This window comes from Plecotus auritus (genome assembly GCF_963455305.1).
Source record: "Plecotus auritus genome assembly, chromosome: X".
Lineage (NCBI taxonomy): Eukaryota > Metazoa > Chordata > Mammalia > Chiroptera > Vespertilionidae > Plecotus > Plecotus auritus.
Window position 1 is genome coordinate 36984096 of NC_137784.1, and position 22410 is coordinate 37006505.

A 22410-nucleotide genomic window follows, 5' to 3' on the forward strand; every position below is an offset into this window, starting at 1 on the left:
TGGTGGCAGGTCCAGGAGCACCACTTCAAGTCACTGGGGCCTGTTGTCCAGGGGTTCCAGGTCTGGCATGCCAGAATGGGGCAACAATTCTGTGCATCCAGGCTGGCTGCATGTCTAGTTGGTGAAGCAGACCACATGCACTGCATATCAGGAGTTGGTGTAGGCCACACATACCACTCCTCAAGATGTGGGGGTGGGTAGGGCACTCCAATCATCAAGGGGGCTGGGCAGCCAAGTTCATCTCTAGTCAAGGGCCAGGCAGTCAACTCCTTTAGGGGGCAGGGTGGGCAGGGCCCTCTGCTAAAGAAGGGAGTAGGCCTAGCTGGACTTGCTGCTCCTTAAGGCCTCCTGGTAGGCAGGGCACTCTTATTTTCAAGGGGGTAGAGTGGCCAGGTGTGCCCTATTTACTTATTTTTATTTTACTTTTTAATCCTTACCCTGCATTGACTTCTCCTTCCCACTGGACCTGACAAAGGTATATTTAAAGTCCATAGTTCTGAGACATTTCATTATATAGGCAATTTAATTTTTTATTCTTTTCTTTATATGGTCTTCATGGGAACACTGCAACTTGAAATATTATTTTGTTGTTGTTGTTGGCAGAGGAAAAGATCCAAATTTAGCCAGCAATTTTGTGACCAGTTTGGAAACTCAAATGTCCTCAGTTAATTTGAATGGATGACTCTAACAGTTACCTCACACAAAGATAATAGATGCTGCCAAGATTACTATGAACTAAGACACTTTATGGCAATGTAGAACCATGAATGGCAGTTGGAATAATGGAGTCTTTAAAATGCTTACCACTTATTTGCAAATGGGTTAATGAGAAATTTGCTGCCTTGAGAAGATTGATGAAGAAGTCACTCTACCTACTTCTTACATACTTAATGTTTTCCATTTTAATTATGATGTGTCTTGGTGTGGGTTTGCATCCTTTAAGATTAAATGTGCCTTGGTGTGGTGCTCCTGGACCTACCACCATGACAAAACATCCCCAGATCCATGAACCTACCATCAAGAATCATTGTGCCTGGCAAGGAAAACATGGACAACTAGCCTGGCCACCTTGGCTCTGGTCCCATAGCTGAGACCTGAAACTCTCAGACACACGGACCTGCCTCCTTGACCTGGCTGGCCTCACCCAGCACCCTGGACCACTGGACTGCTAAAACGAGGAGATAAAGAAACAACCTCCAAATGAAATAAAAGGAGAATCTACAGAAAAGGAACTAAATTAAATGGAGGAAAGCAATTTTTCAGATAAAGAATTCAAAGTAATGGCTAATGGCTTAATCTTAAAGGATGCAAGAGAGAGACCGAAAATTACCTACAAGTATTTGACTGCCTTACTAGGGATTAAGTGCATGCAGAGCAGGAACATTTCCTTTCAATTATGTTGTCTGGCCTTGGGCTTAATCTGAGTATTTAATAAAGGTAGAAATCTTACAATTAAAATAGCTCAGCAGCAATAAAGTGGCTTATAAAGCAGAAAAATCATACCTTTGAACCTGGTGGGGCTGTCAAGCCTAAAAAAGCATATACTGCATTATTTTCTCTGGCTTCAAAGAAGGCATCATAGTCCTCGGTGGAAAAAAAAAAAAAGGTAAGAAGAATTAGCAATATGCAACCAAAAAAAAAAATAGAATAAAAGGGAAGAAAAATAGGACATTTATTTAAAATGGCTTGACTAGTCAACCTCTGTGGTGGCAGCAGGCTAACTAACTTCCATAATGCTAGAATTATGGAAAGGATAATAAAGAGGCAAGGTTTATTGGCTCTCATTTAATGTAGATAGAAGATATGCTGTTCTGTTGGGCAGAAACTGCAAAATGGCTTATTCCACATCACACAGAATTGAAATCTGTCTTTGGGCAAGCAGCAATCTCCACAGCCCAAAGCAGTTTACAAGTAAGAGTTTATTTATTCTGACGTGAATTTGTTGTTCCAGTTTCCCATTATTTTTGTTCTATTATTTATTAGGTAGAGGTGTCCTCAGAGCATATGGTAAACCATATATTTTCTAGATATGCCCAGGGCCATAAGAATATTAAATTTGTGCTGTCTTTGGAGGAAGTGAATATGATTTTCATGAAATATGACCAGAAGAGCAAACAAGCTACTAAAAGGTTTCTATCTGGTGAGCCAAGCAAGCCTCATGTGACTGAATTTGTTTGGGTTTTCTTTATACTGTCATCCTCTAAGCCACCAAATATTTTCTGAAAATAACAAATAAAATACCCTAAATTTGACTATGGAGTTACCAACACACCTACTTTGGAAACAGAGCCATTATCTATACCTGACCTTAGTTCATTTTGATTTAAAATAGAGATAAGCTTAGCATTTAACTGACTTAATTAACACTCAATCTGCTGTCTTCTCTAGAGATTGCCTCACGCCTCACTAACAGATTACAGTGTTATAGGGTTCTTTTCTAGCATGTATAGTTCTTGGTACCTGAAGAATCTGGAGGTATAAAGTTGAGAGCCTCTCAAGCCATTAGTGACCCTAAATTTGAGCCCCACCCCATGATACATCAGAATTTCTCCCTTATTTAGGGATTATAGTCAGAATTGTTTAGAGCCCTAGTATCTCCACAAAGATTGACTCAAATCATCTTTTTGTGTACCCTAGATGTTGACAAAGGAATAAACCCTAAATAACAGGCATATATGAGCCTCCTATACTCTTTGAGCTTGCTATTCAAAAGTGAAACTAACTGGATCTTGATACCAGTTTCATACTGAGACACATGATCTATAAGCTACTCAAGGTAAACAAACAATATAGATCATATCTATACTTACTCACTTTGATGTAACCTCAAAATGCTAGTTAAAAGAATCTAACAAGAGATATTTCTTACTAACATCAAAGCAACAAAAACAATGCATATCATTCTTTAAAATTATGGGAAAGAAAGCAGGTCTTCAGCTTTATTGAAATCTGATAAAAATGCTATGTAGGGGACTCTTATCTTTGTTTCAAGTGTGTTAGTATCAAAGTATATTATGCTTTGTTGGCCTTGGACTTAGCAAACACAAACAGGTTTGTAACTCTGAAAGTAAAGAACACTAGTTTCTCAATTAAGCCAGATTAAATAATTTGGTCAGCAAATATATATTGAGCAGCTACTACATTCCAATCACTATTCTTGGTGCTAAGAATATAAGAGTAAACAAAACAGACTGTGATATAGTATGCTTCTTATATAGGAATTCTCTTGAGAAAAAATAAATATAATTTATTTAAATATCTGAGATTCCAATAACATTAATACAGAATGTATTATACCATCTGTTGGTATAATATTATTTATTACTAGAGGCCCAGTGCACGAAATTCATGAACAGGGGTGTGTGTCCCTCATCCCAGCCTGCACCCTCTCCAATCTGGGATCCCTCTCACAACCCAGGACTGCTGGCTCCCAACTGCTCACCTGCCTGCCTTCCTGATTGCTCCTAACCACTTCTGCTTGCCAGCCTGATCACCCCCTAACCACTCCCCTGCCAGCCTGATTGATGCCTAACTGCTCCCCTGCCAGCCTGTTTGCCCCTAACTGCCCTCCCCTGCTGGCCATCTTATGGTGGCCATCTTGTGTCCACATGGGGGCAGCCATCTTGTGTGTTGGAGTGATAGTTAATTCTCATATTACTCTTTTATTAGATAGGATAGAGGCCTGGTGCACAGGTGGGGGCCAGCTGGTTTGCCCTGAAGGGTGTCCTGTATCAGGGTGGGGGTTCCCTTGGGGAATGGGGTGGCCTGGGCGAGGGTCCTGTGGTGGTTTGCAGGGCGGCCATGCCCCCCAGCAACCCAAGTGGAGGCCCTGGTATCTGGGATTTATTTATCTTCTATAATTAAAACTTTGTAGCCTTGAGTGGAGGCCTAGGCCGGCCAGGGTGTGCGGAAAGCTTGTCTTCCTCCATTACCGGGGAAACCCAAGCCTCCTGCTCGCTCCATGGCTGCAGCCATCTTGGTTGGGTTAATTTGCATACTTGCTCCTGATTGGCTGGTGGGCATGGCTTGTGGGTGTGGCAGAGGTACAGTCAATTTGCATATTACTCTTATTAGATAGGATTTCATGGAAATGTGTTTTAGTTCTTCATATAGAAACATAGATCTTTCAGAGCAAAGCTTACTTTATAAATTTTGTATCTTTTATATCAGAGTCTCATGTATATATAGATAGGGTAGTTGTTTCAGTCACATTCTAGTCTGGAAATAAAAACCTAAGCTACCATAGTTCAGTGTTTCTCAACAGGGGTAATTTTTCCCACAGAGACATCTGGCAAAGTCTGGAGAGATGTTTTCACAACTGTGAGGGTGCTACTGGAATTCAAGGATAGAAGGCTGGGTTGCTGCTAAACATCCTACAATGTGCAGAGCAGTCACCCACAACAAAGAATTGCCCAACCCAAATGTCAGTAGTGCCAAGATTGAGAAACATTGAGATAGTTAAAACAGGCAATTTAATATGAAGAACTACTTAGAAGAGATTAAAATCTGAAAGGCAAACAGGTGATGGTGAGACAACCCAGAGATTAGCAAACAACAGGAAGCTGCTACCAAATCCAGGGCAAAATGAAAGAGTAAAGAGGGTGATATTACAGGACCCAGGAGTTGGGGTACCTGGTACAGCTGGTACCATAAAGGAGATTCAGTCACTGTCATGGATCATCCAGATAGAAAGGAGTGGTATACTTTGGTTTTTCCTCTCCTCCTGCCCTCCATTCTTCAAACTAGTACATCCTATTATCAGCCAAACCTAATAGGCAGCCAGTTGGCATGTAATTAGAACATGTAATTTGCTGTGGTCAGACCCACCACATAATGGAACAAGACAGGAATGAAAATGAAAACTTTGAATACACAAGGAAATGAACAATGCAGTGACTTAATAGAAAGTGTAAGAGCTTCAGAGTAAGGTATATCTAGATTTAAATCCTAGTTTCATCACTTATTGTGTAATTTAGGAAGTCAGTTAAACTCTTCTAGGCCTCTATTTCTTCATCTATAGAATAAGAACAATTACCTATGTCAGGGGATTAATATGAGAACTGACAGATATAATACGCACAAAACACTTAGCACAATAGATGAGATGCAACATTTTTTGTATGAAAGGTTGCTATATACTCTTCTAAGTGTCTGTATAGGGACAAATATTCATTCTTATTGTTTTTAAACTCCCAACTCAGTGCCTGGCACATAGCAAATACTCACTAGAAGTTGGATTCCTTTTCCAATAAGAAATGTTTAAGCATTTGGTTCAGTCTCACCCTCTTGTCCCTTCTTTTCCATCTTCCCATTTCTCAGTGATTCTTGCCTTATTTCCATAACATACTCCCTTCCCTTGCAGTGTGGCTTCACAAGGAGAAATAAACCAGGTAAATGTGGTTTCTCAAATGTTACCCTTATAACCCAAAATATGTTTGTTTTCAAAAGTCAAACAAATTGAAATGTCTGCTTTAAAAATGAGAGGTTAAGAAAATACATGCTGGCTTAGATTGGACTGTATGACCCCTGAGGCCTCTTCCAACCACTCTAACTCACCAATTTTCAGAAATTTCAAATATAGAGGAAGTGAGATTTCAATATCTAAATGGATAGCATACTTGCCCTTTCCTTATCTGTAGTTTGTCTTTACACATTGGCTATATTTGCAGCAACAGATGAAATTTTTAGGACCCCTCCTCAGAAGTGACTAATTAAATTCACAAACTCATCTGTGCCAATGAACTTCTCAAGTTTGTCACACTCATCCCTTATATGGTTTGAATTGGTCCATGAAAAGATTCCCACCAAAAAGTGTCTGCCTCACTCCTATATAAAGCTATGAGCTAGAAGATATGGATCGCTGGCTCTAAAAATATCTGTTCTTCAGTAATGCTAATTCTGAGGATATAGCAATGCAAACAGTTCTCTATTGGAATTTCTTATAGCCCTTACTTATGTTTTCTCTACCATGACATCATAACTATTCTCTGATTGTTTCAGGTATGTATGATTCTTCCCACACCCCACTCCTAATCAGCTCCTTAAGAGAAGAGGCTGTGTCTTATTTAGATTTCTACTTGCCATTGTGCTGCCTAGAATAGCCATAAACTATAAATGGTACGTGAATATACAATGAATAAAGTATTAAGGAAAATGCTCCATGGTTTAAATGAAGACTAAACAAAATAGCATACTTGAAAGCACCAGTCACAAAGCAAAGAAAAAGAAAAAAGAAAAATATTTTCTCACATAAGTTCAATGAGCTGAATTAAAATTTTAACAAAATTCATTAATGATACCAAAATAAAAGTATTACTAGTTTCAAGCAGAAAATAAGACATTCCTCTTTTTAAAAAACTAATGTTAATCTAAATAAGTCAAACTGCTGACCTCTTTTCAGAGACTCCTTCATGGATATACTAGAAACATTAATATAATTGCTCTGGTTGGAATTGGGATGAAGAAATGTAAAATTATATGTCGAAAATCTGTATTTCTACATTTACAGGTAATTTTGATGGGTGACTCATTTACCTCCTAGTCATAGGCAAAATACCTCAGCTGCGTAGGATGGATGCAAAGAATAAACAAGAGAAATGATTGTATGCATATCTAGGCAAGAGAGTGAAATGGATAGGATGGATTTGAGCAAATCCATTTGAAAAAAAAACACACACCAAGTACCAAGTATTTAAATTGATTCCTTACCCCACGGTACTGGCTTTCATTGAAAATCTGAGGTGGTAGGGGGTACCCTGTGGCTGGTCGACTATTTGCAGGTACATTTTCTCTCATCCACTTCCGATTTTCTTCATTGGCAGCAATATCTTTTTCTTCAAATCCTATTTTGTTAGCTTCTAAAAAACCAAGCACATCTTGCTGTTTCTTCTTAATCTAGGACCCAAAGGACAACAAACTATATTACTGAACAAAAAGCAATTATTTTCAAATTTAACAAATGTCAGTGTTTATGAACTAGCATAAATAAATTCAGACATGTATCAATATTTGTGGTTTCACAGAAGATACATGGTTTTCCCGCTTTATTATTTTGTTGCTAACAATGTTTCACAAGTGGATTGAAGAGCTTTCAGGTGACAGATCCTTTTATCAACCTGACTTTTTCTTTTCCTAGAAAATTTCCCACATCTAATGAGCAAAAGTAAGGCTAGCTGATGCATATCAATAACCTAAAATGCAGTTAATGCAAAAGTGTAAGTAGTAGGAAGCTTTGATTTTCTGATTATCTAAAAGCCTTTCTTAGTTTCAGCCCTTGTTGAAAGACTTCACAAACAATCCAAGTCTACTACCTATCTTAAGCATCATATAATGAACAGAAATAAATAGTTCCTTGAGAATGTCACAAGCCTCAGAGTCATTCTATGCTTCAATGTTCATTGTATACAACAGAAACTGAATAAGAAGATATGACCTAAGTCTCCTTGTATACTAAGTCTGGAATATACATGTACCACTCATTAGTCATTAACATGTGTTGCTAAGGGATCTTTCATGTATATCTGTGCTACTTCTTCAGCTAGGTTACAGGTAGAGATAATTATTTTGTTTCCTAATCATACCTAAAAGAGAGTTTTAAAATAGTAAAATTAATACTATTTAGTTAGGCTTCTCCTCTAATATGCATTTATTTTAGAATGTTAATTCACACTTCTATGGTAATTTGTTCAAATTTAAAACTCTTACTTAACATTTCTGAGGTGCAGAGCATAATAAAAAAAAATTATTCATGGAGTCACATTAAAAAAAAACATGGAGTAGAATAATCAGAAAAATAAAATCAAAAGAAGCAGTCCTCCCAATGGAAATAAAAATACAAAATAATAAAGCTTCCATACAGTCAAGTCCTTTATGGATTCACATATCCCCCCCCCCCACACACAGAGATTTGTATATTTGTCCTTCTAACTTGCTTGTGTGTAAGTAATTTTCTCTCTCATCATGTAACTCCAGAGAGAAAATTCTCAATTTCTCCCAATAAGAACTGAAATTTCCATAGGCTATTTAGATCAGAGTATAGAATGCCCTTCTTTAAAGATCACTAATTTTTCCAACAGGAATCATATTTTCTTATTCTATATAATAAAGAGGTAATATGAAAATTGACCATCACTCCAACACACAATATGGCCGCCCCCATGTAGTCAAAGATAGCTGCCACAAGATGGTGAGCAGGGGAGGGCAGTTGTGGGCGATCAGGCCAGCAGGGAAAGGCAGTTGGGGGGACCAGACCTGCAGGGGAGGGCAGTTGGGAGGGACCATACCTGCAGGGGAGGGCAGTTGGGAGGAACAAGGCCTGCAGGGGAGGGCAGTTGAGGAGGAACAGGCCTGCAAGTGAGGGCAGTTGGGGGGACAAGGCCTGCAGGGGAGGGCAGTTGCGGGGAGCAGGCCTGCAGGGGAGGGCAGTTGGGAGCAACCAGGCTGGCAAGAGAGGGCAGTTGGGGTGACCAGGCCAGCAGGGGAGGGCAGTTGGGGGCAACCAGGCCTGCAGGAGAGGACAGTTAGGGGTGACCAGGCCAGCAGGGGAGGACCATTGGGAGGGACAAGGCCTGCAGGGGAGGGCAGCTGGGGGTGACCAGGCCTGCAGGGGAGGGCAGTTAGAGGCAATCGGGCCAGCAGGGGAGCAGTCAGGTGTCAATCAGGCTGGCAGGGGAGTGGTTAGGGGGTCATTAGGCTGGCAGGCAGAAGCGGTTAGGGGCAATGAAGCAGGCAGGCAGGCAAGCGGTTGGGAGCCAGCAGTCCTGGATTGTGAGAGGAATGTCCACCAGGATTGGGCCTAAACGGGCAGTTGGACACCCCTCAAGGGGTCCCAGATTGGAGAGGGTGTAGGCTGGGCTGAGGGACACCGCCCCCGTGCACGAATTTCATGCACCAGGCCTCTAGTTAGCTTATAAAATCAAACTTCCAGTTCTAAATATAACATATACTCCTTTTTTAATTTTGATAAAAATCAGTATAAAAGTCAAATAATCAGGAGTGAATGTCTAATGGACTAGACCAGTGGTCGGCAAACCACGGCTCGCAAGCCACCTGAGGCTCGTGAGCCGTGGTTTGCCGCTCTGTTGACTAATGAGTTTGCTGACCATTGGACTAGACTAAATGTTACTATGTAGTTGGAAGCTGTGAGGATTAGGCAATTGTGGCATACTGTGTGCAAAGAGGTAAAGGGTAGTATATGACAGTGGTCGGCAAACTCATTAGTCAACAGAGCAGCAAACTGCGGCTTGCGAGTCGCATGTGGCTTGCAAGCCGCAGTTTGCCGACCGCTGGACTAGACCAGTGATTTTCACCTGGTGTGCCACAAGAATTTTTAAAACATGGAATATCTATTTAGTCAGAGGCCCTTACTTCTTTTCCCTTAGATTGTCAAATAAAAAAAAAAAATGACAACAGCCAACACAACAATTGCCACCTGGTGTTAATGAATCAAAATTATACCCATTTTTGTCAGATTGGCAAAGAATATATATTTTGGTGTGCCAGATAATTTTAGTAATAAGTATATGTGTGTCCTGAGATGAAAGGTTGAAAATTTCTGGACCAGAAGCTTGATAGAAGGTTCAGTTAAATCAGTGGTTTTTAATCTCCATGACACAACAGGAAGTGTTCAGTTAGAAATGTTATCAAGTAATTTATCTATTATTTGCATATTTGCAAACTTAAGTAGGTATAAAGATGCCCCTAAATATGGTACTTTGAGTCACTTGCCATTTGCAACAGATAATTTTAAATTAATGAAGAGGTAACATTTAGCTAACATGCTAAAAATTATACGTGGCCCTGGGTTAAAGTCATCTGTCATGTATGTGTGAGAAAAAGGACAGAAGACCTTTAAGATAAATGACTCTGAAGCCTTCTTACCTTAGTGAATGCTTACTACATTGAGAGCAGTGTTCTCTCTGCTGAGTTAAGATGGTGGCCAGGCTTGTTATCACTGGGCACTGTAGTATAACTTCACTGATATCTTTACTCTCCAGCCATCATCTCTGGACCACAAGTATTTCTCCCATGCTCTGGAACTACATGACAATAAGTACACATACTTCCTATAATGCTCTACGCCTCCATAAGGCTGAAGAGAATGGACCATAATAACACTTTTTAGTAGGTTCTGTCCTGTCAAATGTGAACATTTGTTGTTTTGAATCTTCGGGGAATGTTAAAAAATGTTTCCTAACTTGGTCAAATCTGTAAGTCCAAAATTTCAAAGAGCAAATTTATTTCTAACAAGGCATATTTTATATCTAAAGAGTTATTGCTTTGTTATACACCTACAAGCACATGTTCACCACAACATATCTTGATAAAGGGGCTTCAGGTGGTGCTAATTTCCTAATTTCCCAATGGGACTTAAAATAAAGGGACACAGTCAACACAGGTGACTGAAAATCATAAAATGTAAGAACAATTAAGAATGGGTATCACAAGGGTTTACTAAGGAATACAGTTTAAATTTTCTACAGAAAAAATAATTTGCTCTTCCAAGTAGACAATGGCACTGTCCAGAAATTCAAACCAATTTTCTTCAAAGAGCAAATCATACTGCTCACCTCTACCCAATGAATGCCCAGTATTTCTTCTCACATGTCTGGGTTTGAAATTCAAGGTATCCTTCCCTCCAAAGATACAGAGCAGGGCTACTGAGGAATGTTACCTAGAGGGAACAGTTACTTTCCAGCTAGCCTCAGTAAGCTTCTTGTCTGTCATGACAAGGGTAAAATAAATTTATTTTAAATGAAGGAAACTGACAAGGTATCTGTATGTGCTTTAAAATGGTCCAGTGTGAATATTCAACTTTCAATGGATCACCGAAATTTTAATAACCATGCTTCAATTGGGAAAACAATTCATTTTCATAAAGTGCCAATCTACCATAAAACATTTAATAAAGGTGGCGTTTTATCTCGTTTTATTTTTTTCTTTATTGACTAAGGTATTACATATGTGTCCTTATCCTCCCATTACCCCCAACCTTCCCGCTTGTGCCCTCACCCCCTAATACCTGTGTCCATTGGTTATGCTTATACGCATGCATACAAGTCCTTTGGTTGATCTCTCCGCCTTCCTCCACCCTCCCCTGCCTTCCCTCTGAGGTTTGACAGTCTGATCGATGCTTCTCTGTCTCTGGATCTCTTTTTGTTCATCAGTTTATGTTGTTCATTATATTCCACAAATGAGTGAAATCATGTTATATTTATCTTTCTCTGACTTATTTCATTTAGTATAATGCTCTCCAGGTCCATCCATGCTGTTGTAAATGGTAGGAGTTCCTTCCTTTTTACAACAGCATAGTATTCCATTGTGTAATGTACCTCAGTTTTCTAATCCACTCATCTGCTGATGGGCACTTCGGCTGTTTCCAAATCTTAGCTATGGTAAATTGTGTTGCTATGAACATAGGGGTGCATATATTCTTTTGATTGGTGTTCTGTTTTCTTGGGATATATTCCTGGAAGTGAGATCACTGGGTCAAATAGGAGTTCCATTTTTAGTTTTTTGAAGAAACTCCTTACTGTTCTTCACAGTGGCTGCACCAGTCTGCATTCCCACCAGCAGTGAAGAAGGGTTCCTTTTTCTCTGCATCCTCACCAGCACTTGTCATTTGTTCATTTGTTGATGATAGCCATTCTGACAGGTGTAAGATGGTACCTCATTATCGTTTTGATTTGCATCTCTCACATGATTAGTGACTTTGAGCAAGTTTTCATATGTCTCTAGGCCTTCTGTAAGTCCTCTTTCAAAAAGTATCTATTTAGGTCCATTGCCCATTTTTTCATTGGTTTATCTTCCTTTTATTAAGTTGTATGAGTCCCTGTAAATGTTGGAGATTAAACCCTTATCGGAGATAACATTGGCAAATATGTTCTCTCATGCAGTGGGCTTTCTTGTTGTTTTGTTGATGGTTTCTTTTGCTGTGCAGAAGCTTTTAATTTTGATATAGTCCCATTTGTTTATTTTCTGTTTAGTTTCCAATGCCCTAGGAGCTGTGTTGGTAAAGATATTGCTTCAGCATATGTCTGAGATTTTGCCGCCTGTGGATTCCTCTAAGATTTTTATGGTTTCCCATCTTATGTTTAAGTCATTTAACCATTTTGAGTTTATTTTTGTGTATGGTGTAAGTTGGTGGTGTAGTTTCATCCAGAAATGAAAGAGGCAAAATAACAACAGACCCCACAGAAATACAAAAGATTGTAAAAAAAAAAAAAAATACCATGAACAACTCTATTCCAACAAACTAGACAACCTAGAGGAAATGGAGATATTCTGAGAATAATACAATCTTCCAAAACTCAATCAGGAAGAATCTAAAAATCTTAATAGGCTGATAACTATGGAAATTGAAAGAGTCATCAAAAAGCTTCCAGTAAACAAAAACCCAGGGCCAGATGGCTTCACAGGGGAGTTTTACCAAACATTCAAAGAAGAACTAAAACATCTCCTCCTCAGACTATTGCAAAAAATTCAAGAGGAAGGAACACTTCCAAGCTCATTCTATGAAGCCAGCATTACCCTAATGCCAATACCAGATAAAGAAAACACAAAGAAAAGAGAATTACAGGCCAATATCCCTCATGAACATAGATGCCAAAATCCTCAACAAAATTCTAGCAAATCAGATCCAGCACTGCATCAGAAAGATCATACACCATTACCAAATAGGATTTATCCCGGGGATGCAAGGATGGTACAATATCTGCAAATCAATAAACGTGATACATCACATAAACAAATTGAAAGATAAAAACCACATAGTCATATCAATTGATGCAGAAAAAGCATTTGACAAAATCCAACACCCTTTCTTTTTTTTTAATGTATTTTATTGATTTTTTTTTTTTTTTAGAGGAAAGGACAGGGATAGAGAGTTAGAAACATCTATGAGACAGAAACATTGATCAGCTGCCTCCTGAACACCCCCTACTGGGGATGTGCCCACAACCAAGGTATATGCCCTTGACTGGAATTGAACCTGGGACCCTTCAGTTCACAGGCCAACGCTCTATCCACTGAGCCAAACCAGTTAGTGCTCCAACACCTTTTCTTGATAAAAATCCTCAGCAAAGTGGGAATTGAGGGATCATACCTCAATATAATAAAAGCCTTATATGACAAACCTACAGCCAACATCATACTCAATGGGCAAAAACTAAAACCATTTCACCTAAGAACAGGAACAAGACAGGGATGCCCACTTTCACCACTCCTGTTCGACATAGTACTGGAAATGCTTGCCATAGCCATTAGAGAAGAAGAAGAAATAAAAGGTATCCAAGTTGGAAAAGAAGAAGTAAAACTGTCATTGTCTTGTTTTATAATCAACCTCTGTCACATTGTCTCCACTGGCAATTTAAAAAAATATATATTTATTTTTATTGTTAATAGTATTACGGATGTCTCCAATCTACCCGCCCCTACCACCCAGGTATTTACCATTCTCTTGCCCATGTTCATAGGCTATACATATAAGTATGTAAGTTCTTTGGTTTATGTCTTCTTGTCACCCTAGCCCCACATTAAGGTCTGCTCCATGCCTCCATGCCTTGGGCTTTATTTTGGTCATCAATAAATTTTGTTCATTTGATTGCACAAATAAGTGAGATCCTGTGATATTTGTCTTTCTCAGATTGGCTTATATCAGTTAGCATAATATTCTCCAGGTCCATATTGTTCCAAAGGGTAGAGATCCCTCTTTTTTACAGCTGCATAGTATTCCATTGTGTAAATGTCCCACAGCTTTTTCATCCACTCATCTACTGATGGGCACTTGGGCTGTTTCCAAATCTTAGCTATTGTAAATAACACTGCCATGAACATAAGCGAGTATACATTCTTTCTGATTGGTGTTTTGGGGGTTTTAGGATATAGTCCCAGAAGTGGGATCACTGAGTCAAACAGAAGTACCATTTTTTTTTATTTTTTAGGAAACTCTATATCGTTTTTCATAGTGGCTGCACCAATCTGCATTCCCACCAGCAGTGAACTAGTGTTCGCTTTTCCCCACATCCTTGCCAGCACTTGTTGATTTTTTTTTATGAAAGCCATTCTGACAGGTGTGAAGTGATATTTCATTGGGTTTTAATTTGCATTTCTCTGATAATTAGTGACTTTGAGCATTTTTTTATATGTTTCTTAGACATTTGTATGTCCTCTTTGGAGAAATGTCTATTCAGGTCTTGTGCTCATTTTTTAATTGGATTGTGTGTCTTCCTTTTGTTAAGTTGTATGAGTACTTTGTATATTTTGGATTTTAACCCCTTATCAGATGTATCATTGGCAAATATGTTCTCCCATGCCATAGTTTCTGTTTTCATTTTGATGGTGGTTTCTTTTGCTGTGCAGAAACTTTTTATTTTTATGTAGTCAATTTATTTATTTTCTTTGGCATAAAAGATGTATTGGCAAAAATTCTGCTGCATGAGATGTCTGAGATTTTAATGCTTATATTTTCTTCTAAAATTTTTATGGTTTAATGCTTTACATTTGTCTTTTATCCATTTTGAGTTTATTCTTGTGTATGGTGTAAGTTGGTGTTATAATTTCATCTTTTGGCATTTGTTGGTCCAGTTTTCCCAACACCGTTTATTGAAGAGACTGTCTTTACTCCACTGTATGCTCTTGCCTCCTTTGTCAAATATTAACTGACCATAATCGTATGGGTCAATTTCTGGGGTCTCTGTTCTAATCCATTGGTCTATATGCCTATTCTTGTGCCAGTACCACGCTGGTTTGGTTATTTTGGCTTTGTTATATAGTTTGATATCCTGTATTGTGATCGCTCCTACTTCATTGTTCTTTCTCTAGATTGCTGCAGCTATTCAAGTCTTTTATGGTTCCACATACATTTTTGGAGTATTTGTTCTAGTTCTGAGAATTATGCTCTTGGTATTTTGATATGGATTGTGTTGAATCTACAGATTGTTTTGGGTAGTCTAGACATTTTAATGATGTTAATTCTTCTAATCCATGAACATGGTATATGTTTCCTTTTTTTGTATCTTATATTTCTTTTTTCAATGTCCTATAGTTTTCAAGTACATGTCTTTTGTCTCCTTGGTTAAGTTTATTTCTAGGTATCACATTTTTTTTGTTGTTGCAGTGGTAAATGGGATTTTTTTATTTTTATTTTCTTTTTCAGAGAGTTCATTATTGGTGTATAAAAATGCTATAAATTTCTGGATGTTGATTTTGTATTTTGCTACCTTGCTGAATTCATTTATTATGTCTAGAAGTTTACTGGTAGAGTTTTTAGGGTTTTTTTAATGTACAATATTATGTGATCTGCAAATAATGACAGCTTTACTTCCTCCTTTCCAATTTGGATGCCTTTTTTCTCTTTTCCTTGTCTGATTACCATAGCATACTTACTATGTAGAGTAAGAGTGGTAAAAGTGGATATCCTTGTCTTGTTCCTGTTCTTAAGGGAAACATTTTTAGTTGTTGCCCATTGAGTATTATCTTAGCTGTAGCTTTGTCATATATGGCCTTTATTATGTTGAGGTATGATCCCTCTATTCCTACTTTCCTGAGAGTTTTTATTAAAAAAGGGTGATGGATTTTTCTAATGCTTTTTCTACATCAATTGATATGACCGTGTGATTTTTATCTTTCATTTTGTTTATGTGATGTATCATTTTTATTAATTTGCAAATATTGTACAGCTTTGCATCACCAGAATAAATCCCACTTGATTATGGTGTATAATCTTTTTAATGTATTACTGGATCCAATTTGCTAATATTTTGTTGAGGATTTTAGCATCTTTGTTCATCTGGGGTATTGGACTATAATTTCCTTTCTTTGTAGTGTAATTATCTGGTTTTGGAATTAGGATGATGCTGGATTCATTAAAATAGTTTGGAAATATGCCTTCCTCTTGAATTTTTTGGCATAGTTTGAGGAGGATATATGTTAATTCTTCTTTCAATGTTTGGTAAAATTATCCTATAAATCCATCTGCTCCAAGACTTTTGTTTGCTGGGAGTTTTTTACTGCTTCAATTTCATCAGTTGTTATTGGTCTACTCAGGATTTCTGATTCTTCCTGATTGAGTTTTGGAAGATTGTACCTTTCTGGGAATTTGTCCATTTCACCTGGTTGTCTAGTTTGTTGGCATATAGTTATTTATAATATTTGCTTACAATCCTTTGTATTTCTGTGGTGTCTGCTGTTATAGCACCTCTTTCATTTCTGAATTTACTTATTTTGGTCCTTTCTCTTTGTTTCTTGATGAGCCTGGCTAGGGGTTCATCAATCCTGTTTTTCTTTTCAAAGAACCAGCTCTTGTATTCATTTATCTTTTGTACTGTTTTATTAGTCTCTACTAGAAGCCTGGTGCATGAAATTCATGCACGGGGTGGGGGGGGGATGATCCCTCAGCCTGACCTGTATCCTCTCTCAATCCAGGACCCCTCAGGGTATGTCAGGCCTAAATCGGCAGTCAGACATCCCTCTCACAATCTAGGACACTGCATGCATCAGTGACCATACTTTTCATACAGGTGAAAGGCATCTTGCTGTTGTATGAGAAGGTACATTTTTTTCCCTGATTATAAAAAGTAGTACATAACATGATCCTTCTGAGACAGTAGTACCATTTTCCCCATCTTATGGGTGGAAAAACTGAAGCAGAGAGAAGTTAAATAATTGGCTTTGTCAAATAGTTATAAGTATCAGAATCAGGGCTAATCACAAAATGTGCAAACCAGAGAGCATGCATGTCATCGCTGCATCATCCTGTTTTTTCAGTGTTAGAGTAGCCTTGCCAGGTTTTAGTTTTTAAGTCTAAGATACTGTTCCCAATCAATATATACAATAGGGCCCCTAGGCCTAGCCAGCAATCAGGGCCATCTGTGGGGTGACCGGCAGGTGGGGTGATTGGGGGTGTGGGGGTCCCTGCTGGCACCTGCCTTGGCTGGTGGCCTGGAACTGCCCATTGGCTGTCCCCGGCCCCCCGTTGCCACCACCAGTCTCCTGCCGCTGTGTTGAGCATCTGCCCCCTGGTGGTCAGTGTGCATCATAGTGACTGGTCATTCTGCCATTTGGTTGATTTGCATATTAAGGTTTTATTATGTAGGATGTAATTTATTTCTTCTCTGATTTTTATTATTTCCTTCCTTCTAATTCTTCTGGGCTTTTCTTGCTCTTCTCTTTGTAATTCACTTAATTGTGGGGTTAGATAGTTTATTAGTTCTTTCTCTTGTTTCTTGAGGTAGGCCCTGTAATACTATTAACTTCCCTCTCAGCAGTGCTTTCACCTTGTCCCATAGGTTTTGGGGTTTTGTGTATTCAATTTTATTTGTTCTAGGAAGCTTTTCATTTCTTGCTTTATCTCATTAGTAACCCATTCATTTTTTAATAGCATGCTATTTAACCTACATGTAGTTGAGTGTTTTTGAGGGTTTTTTTTTTTTTATTGTACTTGATTTCTAACTTCATGCTGTTATGATCCAAGAAGATGATTGGAATTACATCAATCTTCTTGCATTTGTATAGACTTTGTGTCCAAACATGTGGTCTATCTTTGAGAATGTTCCATGTGTGCTTGAAAAGAATGTATATTCTGTTGCTTTGGGATGAAATATTCTGTAAATATCAGTTAGATACATCTGATCTAGTGTGTCATTTAAGGACTCTGTTTCCTCACTGAAAGATCTATCCAGTGGTGTCAGTGGGATGTTAAGGACCCCTACTATGACTGTATTGATGTTAATTTTCTGTCTCTCTCTTGCTGCCTTTAAGATTCTTTCTTTGTATTTAATATTTGCCATTTTAATTATGGTGTGTCTACATGTGGATCTCTTTGGGTTTATCTTGATTGGGGCTCTCTGTGCCTCCTGAACTTGTGTGACATTTTCCTTCACCAGGTTGGGTAGTTGTCTTACATTATTTCTTTAACCAGGGTTCTGGTCCCTGTTCACCTTCTTCTCCTTCTGATATTCCTATAATGCAGATGTTGTTATGTTTCATGTTGTCCCAGAGCTCTCTTAAGCTACCTTCCTGCTTTTTTATTATTTTTTTTTCTATTTGCTGCTCTAATTGGGTATTTATTTCTACCTTGTCTTCTAAATCACTGGTTTGATCCTCTGCTTCATCCAATCTACTTTTAATTCCTTCCAGTGGGTTCTTGATGTCAGATATGTCATTCTTCATTTCTGTTTTGTTCCTGTTCATGACCTCTATCACACTGTTGTAATTTGCACTAAGTTCCTTAAGCATTTTTATAACAATTCCTTTGTTTTTTTTAAAATAAATCTTTATTGTTCAGATTATTACAGATGTTCCTCTTTTTCCCACCATAGCTTCCCTCCACCTGATTCCTCCCCACCCCATGCCCTTAACCTCTGCCACTGTCCTCATCCATAGATGTAAGATTTTTGTCCAATCTCTTCCCACACCCCTCACGCCCCCTTCCCCCCGAGAATTGTCAGTTCATGCCCTTTCTATGCCCCTGATTCTATTATATTCACCAGTTTATTCTGTTCCTCAGATTTTTTATTGGCTTGATTTTTAGATTCCCTTGTTGATAGATATGTATTTGTTGTCACTTTGTTGTTCATAATTTTTATCTTTACCTTTTTCTTCTTCTTCCTCTTCTTAAAGAATACCCTTCAGCATTTCATATAATCCTGGTTTGGTGGTGATGAACTCCTTTAGCTTTTTCTTGTCTGTGAAGCTCTTTATCTGACCTTCAATTCTAAATGATAGCTTTGCTGGGTAGAGTAATCTTGGTTGTAGGTTCTTGCTGTTCATCACTTTAAATATTTCTTGCCACTCCCTTCTGGCCTGCATAGTTTCTGTTGAGAAATCAGCTGACAGTTGTATGGGTACTCCCTTGTAGGTAACTAACCGTTTTTCTCTTGCTGCTTTCAAGATTCTCTCTTTGTCTTTTTCCCTTGGCATTTTAATTATGATGTGTTTTGGTGTGGTCTTCTTTGGATTCCTTTTGTTTGGGGTTCTCTGTGCTTCCTGGACTTGTAAGTCTATTTCTTTCACCAGGTGGGGAAGTTTTCTGTCATTATTTCTTCTAATAAGTTTTCTCCTCTTTGTTTGGGGTTTGGAAGTTTTGGAGCTGTCTGACCCAGCTGCAATTTGTTAGGTTAAGCTGCTGCGAAAGGGCAGGCCATTCATATGCAAAAGCCACTGCACACAGCTCAGGTGGGTTTGTAAATTGAGTGGGGTGGGGTCTCAGGGAATCATTAGGGCATGGCATCCAGCATTAGCTGCCAGTCAGCTGTCTCTGCATCTCTGCATTTCTGCGTCTCCGCGTTTTCATGTCCCCGTGTTCCGCGCCCCAGCACAGTAAACAATGATTCCTGCGCGCACCTCTGCAAGAAAGCCACCCTCACTTTCCGACCTGATGCCAGACAGTCCAGTTTCTCCCCGTAGGAGTCTGGGTCCCCAGAGTCTCGCCAGAAACTGGAGTTCAGAGCAGTCGGGAGCTTGTATCTCCCTTCCAATTGAAGAAAAAAACAGCACACCCAGTTGCCAGCCTGATTCGTGCACCTCCATACCTCTGCTTTTCCGCGGCTCTGTACCTCCTACACAGTCTCAATGAGTTTTTTTCTATCCTTCTAGTTGTAGAACTTCTACTCAGCCAGCTTTCCTGTGGTTCTGGGTGATAGTCATTTTGTCTTTTAGTTGTAGTTTTGGTGTGGTTGTGAGAGGCAGCATGTATAGGTGTTTACCTTATGCCACCATCTTGTTTTTTTCCTATAACAATTGCTTTGAACTTTATGTCTGATAGGTTTCTTATCTTTCATTTAGGACATTCTATCTTTACCTTCATTTGGGGGTTCTTTGTCTCTCCATTTTATCTGTCTCTTTGTATTTGCTTCTATGTATTACATAGACCTGCTATTGCTCCCAGTCTTTGTGGGATGGCCTATGTATAAATTGTCTTGAGCGGTCCAGTGCTGCAGTCTCTTTGTTCACCTGAGCTGGATGCTCTAGGAATGCCCCTGTGTTTCTTATTTGGGCTCTCCAGTTAAAATTGGGACTTGATTGTTGATGTCCCATTCATGGGAGTGATTTCCCCTCCAAATTGCTGCCAGTGAGGGTCAACACTAATGTCAGCATGCCAGCTAAAGATCTGCAGCCTGCCGTAGCTGGTTTGGCTCAGTGGATAGAGTGCTGGCCTGCGGACTGAAGGGTCCCAGGTTCAATTCTGGTCAAGGGAACATGCTGGGTTGCAGGCTTGATCCCCAGTAGGGGGCATGCAGGAGGCAGCCGATCAGTGATTCCCTTTCATCATTGATGTTTCTATCTCTCTCTCCCTCTCCCTTCCTCTCTGAAATCAATAAAAAAATATATATTAAAAAATAAAGATCTGTAGCCTCTTCAGTCTCCTCAAGTCCACAGTTCAATAAGTCTAGGTCAGGGGAGGCTACATCCATCTCATAGCCTTTAGCACAATTCCTGTCACTGATTCCTGGTGGTGGAGCTTAACAGCTGGGCTCTTAAGTGGCTGTGGTAACACAGTAGCAGTGCTAGCAGGTGAGTACACCACAGGGGCAAAAGCTCTGCCGTGTCAGTGGTGGTCCCATGTCAGTGGCACAGTGTCCAGGCTGGGTACTTTTAGGCACATGGGTTCAGGCTAAGAGCATGCCAAGCATGCAGAGGACCCACCAGTGTCTGTTGCAGGTATGCAGGTCTGGGTTGTTACCCCTGTAGGCACACCAGGGGTAACATGAGTCTGGATGGTGGTGAAGCTTGGCGCCTAGCCACTACAGCTCCTCACAGCCTCCTCTCAAGGAGGACCTTGTAAAACCTTCAAGATGGTGTGCTTTTCAAGCAGAGCTGTGCCCAGGAAGTGGCTGTGGTGGTAGCAGCAGCTCCTTGTGGTAGTTGTGTGGGGTCCTGCAACTGTCAGCTGCAGGTGCATGGGATCTTGCTGCTGTTCACTTAGGTGTGTGGCCTGGGCATTGTCTGCAGTGCTCTGTGGTGGGCTGCTGTGTGCAGGGTCTTGCTGCTGCTACTGTTCACTTAGGTGCAGGTACCAGCATTGTCTGCAGGGAAGGGGGGCGTGCATAGGGTCTGAGTGGTATCCTTGGGGCATACCCGAACAAGGGGTCCAGGGTGAGGTGCCTGTGTGTTCAGGCCCCAGCTGTGGCTAGTCTGGGTCTGACACTTTTTTTAAAGCTTTTGAAAAAACTTTATTTTTATTGTTGACACTATTACAGATGTACTACCACCACCCCTTTTTCCCACCTCCACCCAGATCCACCATCTCCTCTTCCCTCTGGCCATCATCACACTGTTTTCTGTGTCTATGGGGTATGCATATATGTTATTTGGCTAATGCCTTCTACTTATTTCATCCAACTCCTCCTCCCCCCGCCCCTCTGACAGCTGTCAGTCTGTTCCATGTATCCATGCCTCTGTGTCTATTTTGTTTGTCAGTTTATTTTGTTCATTAGATTAATGAACACTGACAGAGGTTCCCACTATAATGCACAAAATTCTAAAATGATTATCCAAAATTGTATTTAGTAGCCATTTCAACAAAATGGCTTGGGTACCTATTATATGTGTAAAAATTTTTTTTTAGGTTCTCTGACATGCCTAAAGAAAAATAGCAGATATGTTCTCCCGTGCAGTGGGCTTTCTTTTTGTTTTGTTGACAGTTTCTTTTGCTGTGCAAAAGCTTTTTATTTTGATGTAGTCCAATTTGTTTATTTTCCCTTTAGCTTCCATTGCCCTAGGAGTGGTATAAATGAAGAAATTGCTTCAGCGTATGTCTGAGATTTCTCTGCCTGTGGATTCCTCTAGTATTTTTATGGTTTCCTGTCTTATGTTTAAGTCCTTTATCCATTTTGAGTTTATTTTTGTGTATGGTGAAAGTTGGTGATCTAGTTTCATTTTTTTTCATGTATCTGTCCAATTTTCCCAACACCATTTATTGAAGAGACTGTCTTGACTCCATTGTATGTTCATGCTTCCTTTGTCAAATATTAATTGAGCATAGCGGTTTGGGTCGATTTCTTGGTTCTCTATTCTATTCCATTGGTCTATATGTCTGTTCGTGTGCCAGTACCAGGCTGTTTTGAGAACAGTGGCTTTGTAATACAGCTTGATATCTGGTACTGAGATCCCACCTACTATGTTCTTCTTTCTCAGGATTGCTGCAGCTATTCGGGGTCTTTTTTTTATTCCAGATGAATTTGTGGAAAGTTCGTTCTAGGTCTGTGAAATATCCCATTGGTATTTTAATGGGGAGTGCATTGAATCTATAGATTGCTTTGGGTAGTATGGACATTTTGATGATGTTGATTCTACCAATCCATGAACACGGTATGCTCTTCCATCTGTTTATGTCTTCCTCTATCTCTTTTTCCAGGGTCCTCTAGATTTCCACGTATAGCCTTTTACCTCCTTAGTTAAGTTTATTCCTAG

The 22410-nt window shown here is 39.5% G+C and overlaps 1 protein-coding gene across 1 annotated transcript in view; it reads right to left on the reverse strand.

Annotated features, from left to right (window-relative positions):
• SH3BGRL (SH3 domain binding glutamate rich protein like) overlaps positions 1-22410 on the reverse strand; it is a 145876-nt gene that overhangs the window by 19161 nt on the left and 104305 nt on the right. The window contains exons 2-3 of the mRNA XM_080653501.1: positions 6709-6894; positions 1504-1584 (exon numbers count right to left, since the gene is read on the reverse strand). Coding sequence (XP_080509627.1) covers positions 1504-1584; positions 6709-6894 — 267 coding nt within the window. The remainder of the gene's footprint in view (positions 1-1503; positions 1585-6708; positions 6895-22410) is intronic.